Source organism: Haliotis rufescens, unplaced genomic scaffold (genome assembly GCF_023055435.1).
Source record: "Haliotis rufescens isolate VD_foot unplaced genomic scaffold, xgHalRufe1.0.p SCAF_21, whole genome shotgun sequence".
NCBI classification, from domain to species: Eukaryota; Metazoa; Mollusca; class Gastropoda; order Lepetellida; family Haliotidae; genus Haliotis; species Haliotis rufescens.
The window spans coordinates 14193382-14209212 of record NW_025963902.1 but is presented as its reverse complement, the minus strand read 5'-3'; the positions used below and the strand labels follow the sequence as shown (position 1 = coordinate 14209212).

The 15831-nt window shown below is 38.4% G+C and overlaps 1 protein-coding gene across 1 annotated transcript; it reads left to right on the top strand.

Moving 5' to 3' along the window:
- The first annotated feature begins 5885 nt into the window (after positions 1-5885).
- Positions 5886-13457, top strand: LOC124121305 (leucine-rich repeat-containing protein 47-like). The gene is made up of 5 exons (XM_046484289.2): positions 5886-6892; positions 7668-7784; positions 8359-8477; positions 9546-9648; positions 10342-13457. The coding sequence occupies exons 1-5, from the start codon at positions 5909-5911 to the stop codon at positions 10630-10632; spliced, it is 1614 nt and encodes a 537-aa protein (XP_046340245.2). The 5' UTR covers positions 5886-5908; the 3' UTR covers positions 10633-13457.
- Positions 13458-15831: the final 2374 nt, after the last annotated feature.

The following is a 15831-nucleotide window of genomic DNA, read 5'->3' as shown; positions in this document are numbered from 1 at the left end:
GCTTTAAAATGTGCAGTCTTGGAATCAAACTTGTCAAATGTAAATACAACTTTCTGTTCAAATAAATTCTATATTTAGTTCTGCAAATGCAATGTTACTTGTTCACCTTACAAAAATTGTGCATACATGAAGGTTAAACTTCAAGAATTTAACTAACACTGGACACTTGGTAACCATGGTAACATTCATTCAGTTATGGAAAAATATTCTGAATTGTCTGTTCATTTTTTCACCCCAACTACAAACCAAAGTTGAATATAAAATGTATCGCAAAAAAACGTTTTTATGATAATGTGTAACATATTATTGTTAATGATTGCCTTGTATGTGCTCTAGTGTATAACTATGTATCCATGTTGGGCAAATTAATTGTAGAAAAATATATTCCTACACATAGAATACATTTTTAATTCTTAAGAGATTATTCCTAATTTTTTAAGGGTTTTGGAGGCAGTAAGCTGATTTTCTCTAATAGTATTGCCTCATGTTTCAGGGGACCTGTTGAACTGCAGTTTGTTAAAGACATATGTTCGGGTCTACAAAAGAAAAACAGCAGAGAGCTACCAAACTATGGAATATGTACACCCTTTAAACAGAAATAGCCACACAAACTGCAAACAAAGACACAATCCCCATAAAATTTGATTGTAATGATAAGCATCTTCCCGAGGCAAGAGAGTTAACTGACTTTAAAAGTCCAGTTTCCACCCTTGCTGAACTAGGCTGGAATTACTGGGTTCGATCGTAGCGCCACCAGTGGTTATTACCAGTTATGTCCCTTCTAAGCCATTCCTATGGACAAATCAGATTCCACCTCACGTATCACATGCATTTGTTTCACACAAAATTGTGGCACCCAGTCAGGACGATCTGATCGAGAATGAAAATCTATATTGTGATAAAACGGGTCTTACATGGCGAAATGCATCAAATCACGTGAGCACCGTGATTAAAAACATGGAAAGATTTGGAAAATATCTGCTAATGAGTTGGCGGTGCACATGCTTTGCAAACCCTGCAATCCACCGAAATCTGCACGACAGTTTACGAACCAGATTTCAATTTCGGTGCGTGATTTTGATTGAACTATGCATAGACTTGTTGGTCAAGCCAAAATGTAACTCCATAATACCAGCCTAGTTCGGCAAGGGTGGAAACTGGACTTTCCTAGTCAACTAACTCTCTTGCCTCGGGAAGATAAATGAGAAGAACCTTTTACAGTTTTAACAAAAACAAACACAGGAAGTCACGCAGACTGCAACAAACAGAGCGCCCGCGAGTACCTTTTTAAATTATGTGATAAATCACTTTAAAAAACGCCACATTCATTGGGATTGTGTCTTTATAATTTGTGTGATTATTTGTAATTAATGTGTGTTTTGTTCGTTTCTTTGTTTTTTAATGCCACACTCGGCAATATGACGGCGGTCTGTAAATTATAAAGTCTGGACCAGACAATCCAGTGATTGACATCATGAGCACATCCACACAATTGGGATAAGATGACATGCATCAACCAAGTCAGCGAGCCTGACCACCCGATCCCGTTTCCTCTTTGACAAGCATGGGTATTTAAAGGGTGTATATTTGCCATAGTTTGGTAGCTCTCGGCTAGTTTTGTTCAGTATGCCTGTAAGAAGAATAAACCAGAAACAGGTGTATGTAGGATGAGATGGTGATGTGACTGCTAACCATCCATCTCACAGGCAGCTAGGGATGTATACTCCTCAGGGAGCTGAGAATCAAAAATCGAGTGCACTCATACGTTAACCGGGATAATAATAATGCAGCACTTTGAGCACGCATGTACATTGCATATGGAGTAATGTGCTTTGCAAGCAGACTATTGGTGTCTAGCGAAATGAAAGTGTACAAATTTACATTGTGTATAACCACAGGCCAAACCTATCAAGTTTTAGTGTCTTTCTCAACAAAATCAGGAAGAAGTGTTTACAGCATCTTTATCCTATATTTGTCTTCAGTAATATTTGGGAAAAAGGCTCATTAGTACGACCATACAGAGATAAGTCTGGCCATTTCATTCATATGTGTATAAGAAATCTGCAAAAATACACTTAAATATCATGTGTATATGCTTATAAAGTATCGTACTGTCAGGGACACCAGTGGCCCAGTCATCTAAGACATGCTTTTTTCTGTGCAAAGATGCGTCCCTTGGGCATGCCCGAAACCTATAATCATGGGTTCGAATCCTGGATCTCCCTGATTATGTTCTAGGTTTGTCAGCACCATACCCGTGCTCGTGGGTTTCACCGAAGTAGTAAACGTCTGAGACCTGCATCACTTCGGGCTTTCCTCCCACATCAAGCTGACATGCCATGACATAACTGGAATACTGTTATAAGCGGCATAAAACCCAATCACTCACTCATACAGTCAGTTCTATGTTAAGTGGAGAGATGGGTAGCCTAGAAATCAAAACATCACCAAAGGCCCAGGTTTGATTCCCAGCATAGGTACACTCATCTTCCTGAGGCAAGGGTGGTATTTTCTATAGAGGCTAGTGACAACTCAAGCCTCTGGAAGATGGGGTCCAATGTGTGAGCCCATTTCTTGTGTCCCCTGCAGAGATTTTGCTAGAATATTTCCCAAAGCTGTGGAATACCATACCTTCTCACTCTGTTAAATAAAAACATATTTGCTTTACATGTTTCCTGTGTTCTAGACAAAGTCATAATGTCTTTCAGCATAACTGTCTATTTTTCGTTCTGTAAACTCATGTCATGGGATGTCCCTAGTTTCACACATAACCTAGATTTCAAACAAATTGAGTTACGCTTTAGTTAATGTCTTCATTTTTTTGTTTATTAATGTTTATTGGAAAATAAATAAAAACATATTTCCATAAACTTGGTGTTGTAGTTTTGAGTCTTTGAGTATTTACTCGCATGAAAAGGTTAAATTATATGCAAGAATACCACTTTAAATAAAACCATGATAGTGGTTTTGCCTAAACTTGTACATCTTCCTGAGGCAAGAGCATTTACTGATTGTAAAAGTCCAGTTTCAACCCTTGCCGAACAAGGCTGATATTCCAGAGTTACATTTTGGCTGGACTAACGAGTCTATGCACAGTCCAATCAAAATCGCAAAACGAACTATACATCAGGTTCATAAACAATATAGATTTCAATGTGCAGATCTCTGTCGACTGAACTGGGCATAGACAGATAGTTTGCAAATCTCAAGTGATTTGATTCACTTTGCAAGTTAAGAACTGTTTTATTACAGTATAGATCTTGACTATCGGTCAGATGGTCTTGACTGGGCACGGCCATTTTGTTTGAGGCAATTGCAAGTGATACGAGAGGTGGAATCTGATTGGTCAATAGGAGGGACATAGAAGGGAATATCTCGTAACAGCCACTGGTGGTGCTATGATCGAGCCTGGAAATTCCAGCCTAATTCGGCAAGGGTGGAAACTGGACTTTAAAAGTCAGTTAATGCCCTTGCATCAGGAAGATGAAACTTGGTGGGAGCCGGGTTTAGGTGCAATTATTATAGTGGTCATATATACCATGGCATTCTTGCCTGAACTTGGAGAGAAGGAGCCCTGTTGGGATTTCATCTTTGAATAGGTTCTCAGTAACTTATGCTACAGTAAACTATGTTACAACGAACACCCATATAATGACCTGACAGATATAATGAACTGTTTTTGGTCCTGTCTATTTGTTGCATATATACTGTATATATGCTTATAACGAACTGCGGTCATAAATTAAAATTAGTGGTACCTTTTAGTTTGTTATAACCGTAGTTCACTGTAGATGGTGACCGGATGTAAATGGATCATATGGTCAGGCTGTGATGGGTTCTTGTCTTCATACCCAGACCATGTGGGCAGAACTATACTCATAACATCTACCACTGGTTGGTCAAGACCAAATTTGATTATTAACATGCTGTGGTGATATAATTGGAGTATAGTGCTGTAGAGTCCTGGGATAATGCTCCTTAAAATAACTTTCACTCACTGGAGGGAGCAGAACAAAGCTACAGTGTTTCAACTTCAAGAATTCTTATGTTTGCGAAAATTTACAGCTGAATACGTTTTTGATGGATGCACAATTGGAGGATACAGGGGTTCATGACAGCGATAAATATAAAAGAAATATCAATAACATACTATTTATGATTACCGTATTCGACGTAATAAGCGCCCCGCTCTAATAAGCGCCCACGGCGATATTTGTTAATATACTGGCTAGTGAACAATCCTAATTAGCACCCCTTCCGATTGATAAATGTACACAAGGCTATTTATTCGTGCATAATACGTTTGTCATATGCATCCTTAATTATGGGCAATTAAATTCTGGAAAAATATATCTGTCGTTTATAAACATTTCAGCATAAACCACGAAATTTACGCTCTTTGAACTCAAAAATATATATTCTAATAAGAGCCCCCTTTCTAATTTTGAGAGCGCCCTGGGCGCTTATTATGTCGAATACGGTAATATTTATTGTGAGGCCTGCTTAAAATAGAAAGATAAGGCAAGTTAATGAAATATTATTTCTCCTATTATTTTCTTAAATTGACTTTCTTGGGAGGGGTGTGTGTATATTTGTTTTTTATATAAATTCTTTTTCGAAGGTTACAAATCTTTAAAAGCTTGATTCAATAGTACCATGTGACCATGATGATTTGGTTGGTTGGTTGGTTGGTTGGTTTGTTGTTTAACGCCGCACTCAGCAATATTCCAGCTATATGACGGCGGTCTGTAAATAATCGAGTCTGGACCAGACAATCCAGTGATTAATATCATGAGCATTGATCGATCCACGCTATTGGGATCGATGACATGCATCAACCAAGTCAGCGAGCCTGACCACCCGATCCCGTGAGTCGCCTTTTACGACAAGCATAGTCGCTTTTTATGACAAGCATGGGTTCCTGAAGACCTATTTTACCCGAAATCTTCACGGGATTGTGACCATGATGAAGTAACTGCATAATTAGGCTGCTTAGTCTATAAAATAGCAAGCAACATCCACGTATGGGTCAAGACTCCAGTGTGATTGTGTAAAGTGAAGTCAGATGAACTAGTGAAACTAGTGGACTCCTCCCAATGCTGGCTGACAAGGGCAACAACAATAATTTTAGTCTGCCCACAATTCTGTACACAATGTATGCTTAAAGTGCTGCATTATTATTACCCCTGTCAAAGGATCAGTGTGCACTCAATTTTTTATTCTCAACTCCCTGGGAATAATAAAACCCAAGCTGCCTGTGAGACGTTACCAGTCATTACAAACTCATCCTACCAGGTACCCATTCACTGATGAGAGAACAGGCATAATATGAACAAAGCCACTTGCCCAAGGAGACATCACATATGCTACTTGTGCATCAATGTGGGGCAGGACCAAATCCCTAGTAACTCCCAGGAGCCAAGCTGCTGACTGTCCGGGACCAATTTCGCCTGATTTGTGACGTGTGGGCTGTGCAGGACCATATGCCACCATTCTGAAATCCTTGATCTGATTGAATGAGAAGTGATGTTGTAAATACAAACATACAGCAGTTCCGCAGTGATAGACAAATATGTATTTTGACATATATATCTAACATAAAATATTAATTTTAGCGCCAATAACATCTTTAAAACAAAAGCAGAACACCACAACAGGGCCCCTGCAATTATCTCCCCTGATTACCTCCCTTGAAAAGATATTTACCGATGACTACTTCAATTATTAGTAGCTATTGAATGTTAAACATTTACAAGGCTTAATTGTGAAATTTATAAAATTACAGATGCAATAATTAGACTCATTTTAATATGCCGGTCATTGACAGGTATAATAAATTTTCTTTGTGAACGATAATCAAATTGGTATGCTGTAGATTGTTTTTGACAACTACAACATCTAAAACAGCATGGCGGATATGTGGCCAGAGGTGGCAACTGCGAAAGAAGAAAACAGACGAGAACTCAATCTCCACGGTCCAGAAATAAGTGAAAGGATTGAGAAAAGAGGGTTTGATAAGCATGTGTTCGATCTGGTTGGTTTGAATTATCTAGACGTACGGAAAACATGTATGACGGAATTATCTGTTTCTGTTTCGAAGTTGGTCAACCTAAACACGCTGATATTGCACAACAACAGGCTAACGACACTACCGGAATCGGTAGGTGATTTGAAGAAATTGAAATTGTTGGACGTATCTTCCAATAAAATAGAATCTTTTCCAAATCTTGACGGCCTAACTGAGCTGCAGTCTATTAATGCCAGTGGTAACCAGTTATCGGCATTCCCAGGTGTTTCAACCCTCACGAATCTACACATCCTCAATCTCTCGCATAATGAGTTACAAGCACTACCGGACGGGATCGGAGACGACAAGTTGGAGTATCTGGCACAAATCCTCGCTGATAACAACGCCATCACCCAGGTTCCAGATGACTTGGCCAACCTAGTTCGTTTGCATACCCTTGATTTGTCTTTTAACAAAATTACTGAACTTCCCTCCCAACTAAGTGAATGTCAAAAGTTGAAAGAATTTAATGTTAAGGGAAATAAATTCAAAGATAGGAAGTTAACCAAACTGGTGGAACAGAGTCATGGAAAGTCGGTGCTGAACTTCCTTGGCGTTCAACTGCAGAAAGAACAGGCAAGTGAGATGGGTAAAAAGGGAGGAAAAGATAAGAAAAAGAAAAAGAAGAAAGGAGGGTCAAAAGATGAAGTCGAAGAACTGGCTAAAGATATCATTGATGTTCTCCATTTCCCATCAGAAACTGGAATTATTGTTCAAGTAAAACCTGCCGTTCTTTCTGTTCGTCCATATTTTGTCTGTTGTATTGTCCGAAAACTGAATTTCAAGAAGTCTCTTAACATGTTCAAGAGGTTCATCACACTTCAGGTAATACAAATTACTTACTTTTTGTTATTGATTGCATGTTAAACAAAAGTACTAAGCTTTTTTGTCATGTAAATTGTGTCCTATTCTTATGTACAAAATACACAATTTTGTGTTAACATGTATGCACAGAGTTGTGTCCCCTGGGTGTGCCAGAAATTTGTAATTGTGGGTTTCAATCCAGGTTTGCTCTGATCATGTTTCTAGGTTTGTCAGCACCATATTCATCATGTTCATGATCATGGTTTTTACGGGGGCACGGGTGGCCCAGTCGTCTAAGGCGCCGCGATTCGCTGTGCACAGTTGCATCCCTTGGGCACGCCAGAAACCTATGATTGTGGGTTCGAATCCCGGTTCGCCCCAATTATGTTTCTAGGTTTGTCAGCACCATACCCGTGCTCGTGGGTTTCACCAAAGTGGTAAACGTCTGAGACCTGCATCACTTCTGGCTTTCCTCCCACATTAAGCTGACACGCCATGATATGACTGGAATAATGTTAAAAGCTGTGTTAAACCCAACTCACTCAAACATCATCAAGACAACAGCACACTTCTCATGATGATCACAAAAAGAGATGCTTGATGTCGATGGGTGGTCACACTCCTGAACTTTGTTAATTGTGTGTCATTGTGTCTTGATGACGTGGAATGTTGTTTATTATATATATTACTTATTTTTCTGGTACAAACTAGATTATTTACAGACTGCTGTTAAATTGCTAAAATTTTCTCAGTTTATGTGTACACAGGCTGACTATATTTGTTGTGTATTTCTCAGACGAGACTACACGACACAATCTGCGAAAAGAGACAAACTGCAACCATTGCTACACATGACCTCAAACTTGTGAAGCCAGAGCTTGTGTATGATGCCCGCTCCCCACAGGCCATTAGGGTAAGTAGCACAGGCATAAAGATTACCAGAGGCCTCTCTGGTCTGGTGGAAGAGTGTCTGACCAGAGAGCGGAAGGTCCGGGGTTCGATCCCTGGCAGCGTATTACCAAAAGACGTTAAAAGATGGTACTTGTTGTTACCCTGTCTGGCGCTCGGCATTAGGGGGCTAAAACAAGGACTGGTCTGCTCGGAGTCAGTATACTGTGTCTGAGTTGGGTATTCATGTTAAACTGCGGCATGGTATCTCAGTGAGCTAGCACTATAAATCGGCATCAGTCCGGACTAGAACAAGCAGCCACACAAACACACACACATACATGCACGTCGCTATATAAGTGCAATAATCTTGGACGCGACGTTAAACCCCATTTCACCTCATTCTCATGATATGTAAATAAATCTGTAAATAAAAAACCTGGCAACATAATCCTGATGACTACCCTGATGGTGCCCACAATATCATTCACTGGTTTTGTGATCTGGATTCAAGTATATACAGCCTATCTGGAATATTGCTGTGTTGTGGAGTTAAACCAAAAAAAACCCACCCAAATATAATCAACATGTTCTTCCAGGTTGTGCCCTTGTTCAAGTCATCCGAGGTCACAGCTGCAAAGTTGGTTTCTGATCTGCGTAAAGAGGCCGATGAAGTCAGGAAGGAGAAGAAACGGAACACGTTCAGTGGCATTCACAAGTTGGTACCCTTAACTTCCTTCCCACAAACCCATCGGGGTTCTGGGTTAGAATTAGTCCCCATTAATCTGTGCTGGTTGTAAGAGGCAACTCTATGGATCAGATGACTTGGTTCGTTCATTGTCATTGTCGTCAAACAGATGGAATATTTCTGAATGTTGCTGAGGGCACCTGGGATTTTATCCCAAAAAAATAAATTGGCCCAGAGAATGCTTGAAAATTAAAATTACCTTTCAGACTGTTGAAAAAAAAGAAAGAATTTGCTTGACACAAAAATACATTGTTGCAAGATGCTTTTAAAATGAATAAATATTTAGGCTCGTAGTTGTAATTAAAAAACATCTGGTTTTGCAGATGTTGCTTAAAAAAATATCTAGTCTCAATACAGAATCCCCCCCCCCCCAACCCTCGCAACGCACGCACGTACACACTACCCTACCCTACCCTACCCTGAATATGAAATGGTGGGCCCCCAAGTGGATGTTGTTTTCTGATGCCCGAACAATATCAAATGGTGGGCCCCCAAGTGGATGTTGTTTTCTGATGCCCGAACAATATCAAATGGTGGGCCCCCAAGTGGATGTTGTTTTCTGATGCCCGAACAATATCAAATGGTGGGCCCCTAAGTGAATGTTGTTTTCTGATGCCCGAACAATATCAAATGGTGGGCCCCCAAGTGGATGTTGTTTTCTGATGCCCGAACAATATCAAATGGTGGGCCCCCAAGTGGATGTTGTTTTCTGATGCCCGAACAATATCAAATGGTGGGCCCCCAAGTGAATGTTGGTTCCTGATGCCCGAACAATATCAAATGGTGGGCCCCCAAGTGGATGTTGTTTTCTGATGCCCGAAAACAATATCAAATGGTTGGCTCCCAAGTGGATGTTGTTTTCTGATGCCCTTAACAATATCAAATGATGATGAAGACATTTTGGTTTTCCTTTTAACTAGTTCAACTTATGAATAGTAATATTTAGTTGAAAATATTGTTACGATAATCATTTGTACGTTCTCAGCAACTTGATTACGAATTGGTAAAATTTGTGGTTTATTAATTTATCTTTTCTAGATACCTGGATCTGTTGAAGGATAAAGCGCATTACCCGTGCTTGCTTGATGGAGATGGTCATGTGATCTCATTTCCACCAATCACTAACAGTGACAAGACAAAAGTAAGTCTAGTCGTGTTAGGGAAGTTTCAACAAAAAGAAGAATGTATAGTCAAACCATTTAACTTTAATTTAGCTTTTTTTTCTTAATGCGTGGCACTGTGTTGTAAGCTGTCTTAGTGTATATTGTTGACAGTAGCAGTAAACCCCTTCACTCTCTGAAATCGTAAGGTGTTAATCATGTTAATAAGTCTCTCAAGTTTGTGCAGAGTTGTCCCTTAGGCTTGCCAGAAACCTGTGATCTGATCCTAGTCTTGCTCGAGGGTTGCACCAAAGTGTTAAAAGTCTAAGGCTTGCATTGCTTTGTGAGTGAGTGAGTATAGTTTTTCGCCGCTTTTAGCAATATTCTAGCAATATCACGGTGGGGGACACCAGAAAAATGGGCTTTACACCTTGTACCCATGTATGGAATTGAACCTGGGTCTTCAGCGTGATGAGTGAACGCTTTATAATCACTAGGCTACCTGACCACACACATCGCTTTGTGACATGCTGTGTTCCAACTGAAATATTGTTCAAAACAGGGATAAGCACTGGTCTGTTAGTCCGAGGCAAGTAACAATCTAGAAGGACTAGTTGTTTATCCAAAATCTAGTTCTTTTACATAACCACTTGTCCGAAATGTGCTGTGGGCTAGTTGGATTGACCAGTGGAGTCTACTGGTTAAAGCCCCTCACTCACTCTGATGTTTTTCAGATCTCCCAGGACACGACTGACATTCTGGTAGAGGTGACGAGTTCCTCCTCCCTGGATGTGTGTAAGAAGGTGGCTGATGAGCTGCTGCGGGAGATGCTGGTGATGGGGGTGGGGACCCCCGTAGAGGAGGCTGCGGAGGCTGCTGCTGACGGTGGAGAAGGAGATGCTGACGCCATTCAGAAACTGGTTGTCGAACAGGTCCGGGTCATTGATCATGAAGGGGGGTTGAAGGTGGTGTATCCATCTCGCACAGACTTGCCTCTCGACATCTACGAGGTCACCCGGGAGTGAGATGCTGGCGGGATTGTCATCTACCCGGCCTGAAAGTTAAACCCACAGCTGCTTTAAGCTGAGTAACCTGCCTGCCTTAAAATATAAACTTTCAATTGTCGGAAAACTGAAGCTCTTTGTAAAAATTACAAATAAAATGTACAATAAAATGAGAATCGGGTGACCTGGCACATTGTCTGCCACTGTGCCCCAGCACGTCCTCATGCTATCAACCACCAGTTTCCCATGTCAATTCTCCATTGTTTAACTGTGGTTTGACCCCCTAGATTATCTGGCCCAGATCGGATTATTTACAGACCACCGTCATGTAGCTGGTGTATTGCTGAGTGTGTTGAACAAGAAGCACACTCTGTATTCTATTGGCTATGGTGAGTTAAAGTTTGTGTTAAATGTCATGAATGGGCTATTGAGTTCATAGTTTCATGTATTGATGATGTTTCTCTTAGGCGACACTTTTTTTTATTTCTTGGTTTATGGATTTCAAACTCATTTCAAAAGTGAGGTAGGCCAATTCAGAAAAAAAAGCCTTCTAGTGATTTGTTTTACTTGAATTTTGACCTAAAAAGTTAGGTAGGTATGAAAAAAAATATTCTGGAGAAACAAAAGTAAAATAACTCAATTTTTCAAGAACATTTGATTATATCCCTGGCACTAAGCTTGTACAATATAACTGGTCACCAATGCGCTTTGCGTTGACGAGCTTTGATGGATCCCAGTGAGACTTCCCCTTGGTTTACACTCGCGTTGCAAATGAAATCTTTTCTTTTTATGTATTTTTTTAAGTAAAGATCTGCGGTAATAAAAAAAGGAGTGATTTGTATTTTTGTATTTTTTCAACATTTGGACTTTGAAAGAGCGGCGCATCTGTAAACCATGTAATATAAGAAATGTTGCCTGATGGGAGTTCTTCATTTTGTGTGCAGTTGTCATATTTCAGACCAGAGAAATTTACTGGTGCTACATTTGCAATAATATGGGAAATTCTGCTAGAATGGAGAATATGAATAGAGAAATATGTTCTTGGGTATGGTATAACGAAACCTTTTTTGTGAAATCAAACAAAAATGAACTTATTGATATCAAACTGGTATTGAGAAATTATTTTGATTGTCTATGAATTTTCAGTCAAATGTAATATGATTGATATCTATTGACGATTCATCAAACTGTCTCTTTCATAATCTTGTTTGTTTATTACTGTTTTAGTTGCAGGGAGATCATGTAGGTTTGTTGGATGAAATGAGGCATGTTTAAATCTTGTCTCGTTGGTGGAGAATTAAAGATTGTGCTACCACAGTGAAAGATTTACATAAGTAAATCATGTACAAACTTTTGAAACAGTCCCTCATGCCATTTGTTTTGTTGGTGTCAATGTAAACATTGAATTGAGCTATTTATTTTTCAGATAGTGCTATCTATTGATCAGGAAGTTTGTTTTGATTTTTAATAGAGAAAAGAAATGAAATCTGTAGCTTGTTGGTTTGTTAGTATTTAGGGCTGACCTGGGCAAGTCATCCGTCATCTTCCATAAACTTTTACTTGTACATGGACTTCTTCTCTGAAATGGATAGATCGATTCAGCTGACATTTTGTGTTGATGTTTGTTAAGATAAGGTGATTCAAGTTTGTTTAAGGAATTAAACTTTGAAATCAAATATGGCTGCCAGTGGCCATATTGGAAAATACAAAAGTGAGTCATTCATCATAAACATCATCCCCTCAGTGGGCCAATGAATCTAACACTTGACATGCTTGTTCTCACAAATGATGATATCTGAATATGTTTAAGAGGTTCAAATCTGATTTCAATAACAGCACCTGCAACCAATTCTTTTTTGAACGTATATAAGGTTCAGAGTTGAAACTAGGTGTAAAATAAAATTAGCGGTTGTGTATTGCAGCAATGTTCTGCGTTAATATGTTCCATCTTGCAGACTTAGAAACATTTCGAAAATTTAGTTTTTTGTTTGTTGATAATTTTGTCCTCGATATTTATACTGAAAATATTTGAATAGCAATGCTGACAGCAATTTTTATAAAGAGGCTCTGTTTGTTGCAGTTGTAAATGTTGACTACAGTATCAGGTGAGCTACAGTGCCTTGGCACTTTTTTTTATGTTATCAAAGGATTTCTGGTTAATTCTATAAAAGATTTTGTTTTCAACAGAGTGATACTGAAGAGGCTTTACAGACAGTACCTACTCAAACATTACCATGCTTCCCAGACAGGCAGAAAAATATCACCTTGCATTTCATGTTGTCCAGTGTTTATGACCAGGAACAATAATTTCAAGAAGTGGCCAGAATAATATATTTTATTTTATTATGGAAAGTACACCCTACATTTTGTAAAATAATCAATAAAATGACATAAGAATTAATGTTTAATGTTGTGCATATTTCTGTTTTAAATTTTGTTACAGCTTCCATTTCAAGAGATGTTTTTCAGACCACAAGTCTCACTTTGATATCTTTAAAAGTATATGTCCCCTATCATGGCACTAGGTCGGGGCACATTGATTTAGAAAAAAAATTAAAAAGGAAATCAGGGAATGTTTGAATTATTTTTCAAGATGACTATATTATTGTGATGGAAGTACATTTTTGAGAGGCATATTATTATCTTCTCCAGTTGTCCTCTGTTACAAAGCAGGTCACTGGTGAATTGAAGTTATCAAGTTCCAGGCAAGCACACAAGCATGGGATGTATCATTCAGGATCATCCTGAATCATATGTCCTGTTCCTATTAAAATTTGTCTATGATATAATTTTTTCGTGATTTATATTCTTGATGTCTTTTCTTTCAATAAAATTGTTCAAATATCTTTTGTGTTACTGTAATCCTTCAGACGTAGCTATCTTCCCGAGGCAAGGGAGTTAACTGACTGTAAAAGTTATGTCCCTTCTAAGCCTCTCCTATGGACCAATCAGATTCCAACTCACGTATCACTTGCATCTGTTTCACACAAAATGGTGACACCCGGTTAGGACGATCTGATCGATAATCAAAATCTATAATATTGTGATAAAACGGGTCTTACATTTGATACTCAAATACAGCCAATTCTATTGTATGGATCTGAAGTGTGGGGTTACCGAAGATATGAATGTTTAGAAAGAATTCACCTACTGGGCATGTAAAAGTTTCTTCGCGTTGGAATAGCAACACCAAATAATATGATATATGGAGAATGTGGAAGATACCCACTTTACATTAATTCGCAAATAAAGTGTTTAAAATATTGGTTATAATTGGTTATAAAATAATATCATCCGTATGCCAGAACATCGGCTTCCGAAAAAAGCTTATAACATGCTCTTTCATTTAGATAGTATCGGTAAGGTTACATGGGTATCGCATATTATGACTATTATTCTCACATGGATATGGGTATATATGGCTTAACCAATCTGTTGGTGATCAACATTTATTTCTAAATGATTTTCGTAAAATAGCAATAAATATGTTCTATCAAGGGTGGCAATGCAACTTGGAAAACAGTTCACGTTATGATTTGTACAGAACATTTAAGACTTTATTAGAGCCAGAAAAATATCTATCAGTTTAACAAATAGTCACCTAAGAAATGTTTATATTAAATACAGACTTGGCTTGTTAAAACTTATGATTAATTATGGACGGAATATATCACTTGAAAGAATACAACTCTGCTATAGAAGACGAAATACATTTTACCTTTGAATGTCCTTATTATGCAGAACTACGTACTAAATATATACCAGAATGTTTCTTATCTAAGACGAGTAGAATAGCGTTTGTTTCTATTTTGTCATCGAATGATGCCGACGTAATGTTTAAACTGTCTTTATTTGTAAAACATGGGATGGAACTACGAAATAATATGTTGAGTGGAAATTCAGAATTTTAATAACCTTACCCTAGAAAGTCCTCATGATTATCACCGATTGTTAAATGAATGTTATGTTTTTATCATTTTTGTTGTATCTCCCAATCTGTAAATTCTCACCCACTGTATTTATCTGAACTTGTATATGGGCCGATGGCCTTTGATACAATAAACATCTTTGACTTTGACTGGAATATATATTTTAGTTCAATCTCATATATGATCTAACCATGTGTTACCTGATACCTATAACGTGTGATAGTGGACTTGATGCAATAATTGATTTGATGAAGTAACTTCCAGTAAACAAGGCTAGTGGTCCAGATAACATTAATCATAGCTTATTGGAACATATTGTCCATTCTATAGACACTCCGTTGTATTTAGTGTTTTATTTGCCTTCACTTAAGCAAGAACTTCCTCATCCGTGGAAATTGACACATGCCATTTCTCTATAAAAGAAAGGGGATAAACATTTACCTTCCAATTATAGACCTGTTCCACTACTATCATGATCCATAAAGATCCATGTTACAATAGTTAATCAGCAACCCATGCTTGCCATAAAAGGCGACTATGCTTGTAAGAGGCGACAAGCGGGATCGGGTGGTCAGGATCGCTGACTTGGTTAGTGCATGTCGTCGATCCCAATTGCGTGGATCGATGCTCATGATGTCAGTCACTGGATTGTCTTGTCCAGACTGGATTAATTAAAAGACTGCCGCCATACAGCTGGAATATTGCTGAGTGTGGCGTTAAGCAACAACCAAACACTACTGTCGTGTATCTGTAAGGTTTTTGGGTGAATCGTTTTCACGAGATTGTATAAGCATGAAAAAGATCATAACTTGCTGTGTAAATATCAATCAGGATTTATACCAGGACACTCAACAACATTTCAACTGCAAGAAATGTTCTATCAAATATTTAAGTCAATTTATACCAGCACGAATATTTTAGCATGTTTTTTTCTGATATGTCTAAAGCTTTTGACAGAGACTGGCATAAGGGTTTATGACACAAGTTGAAACAATATGGTATTAGTGATAATCAGGTTAAATGGTTTCATAGCTCTCTCGCTAACAAACGGCAAAGATGTTAAGCGTTGTCTCACCAGTGAACAAATACTATACTCGCTGGTGTCCCTCAGGGACCAGTCCTCGTGGCATTATTATTTATTTCCACTAATGGCATATGGTAAGAAATGAGAAATTTAACACGTTTGTTCGCAGATGATACCAATATTGGCATATAAATATTAATCTCCTGTTATTAAGCACATTGACAACTCCACGAATAAAGACCTATTCCAATTATGTTATTGGGCACA

Excerpts from the sequence above, each read along its gene's own strand:
- LOC124121305 (XM_046484289.2), top strand. The coding sequence starts at position 5,909 with ATGGCGGATATGTGGCCAGAGGTGGCAACTGCGAAAGAAGAAAACAGA. Across the intron at positions 8,478-9,545 it reads ACGTTCAGTGGCATTCACAA|ATACCTGGATCTGTTGAAGG; the intron begins GTTGGTACCCTT and ends TATCTTTTCTAG. Across the intron at positions 9,649-10,341 it reads CTAACAGTGACAAGACAAAA|ATCTCCCAGGACACGACTGA; the intron begins GTAAGTCTAGTC and ends GATGTTTTTCAG.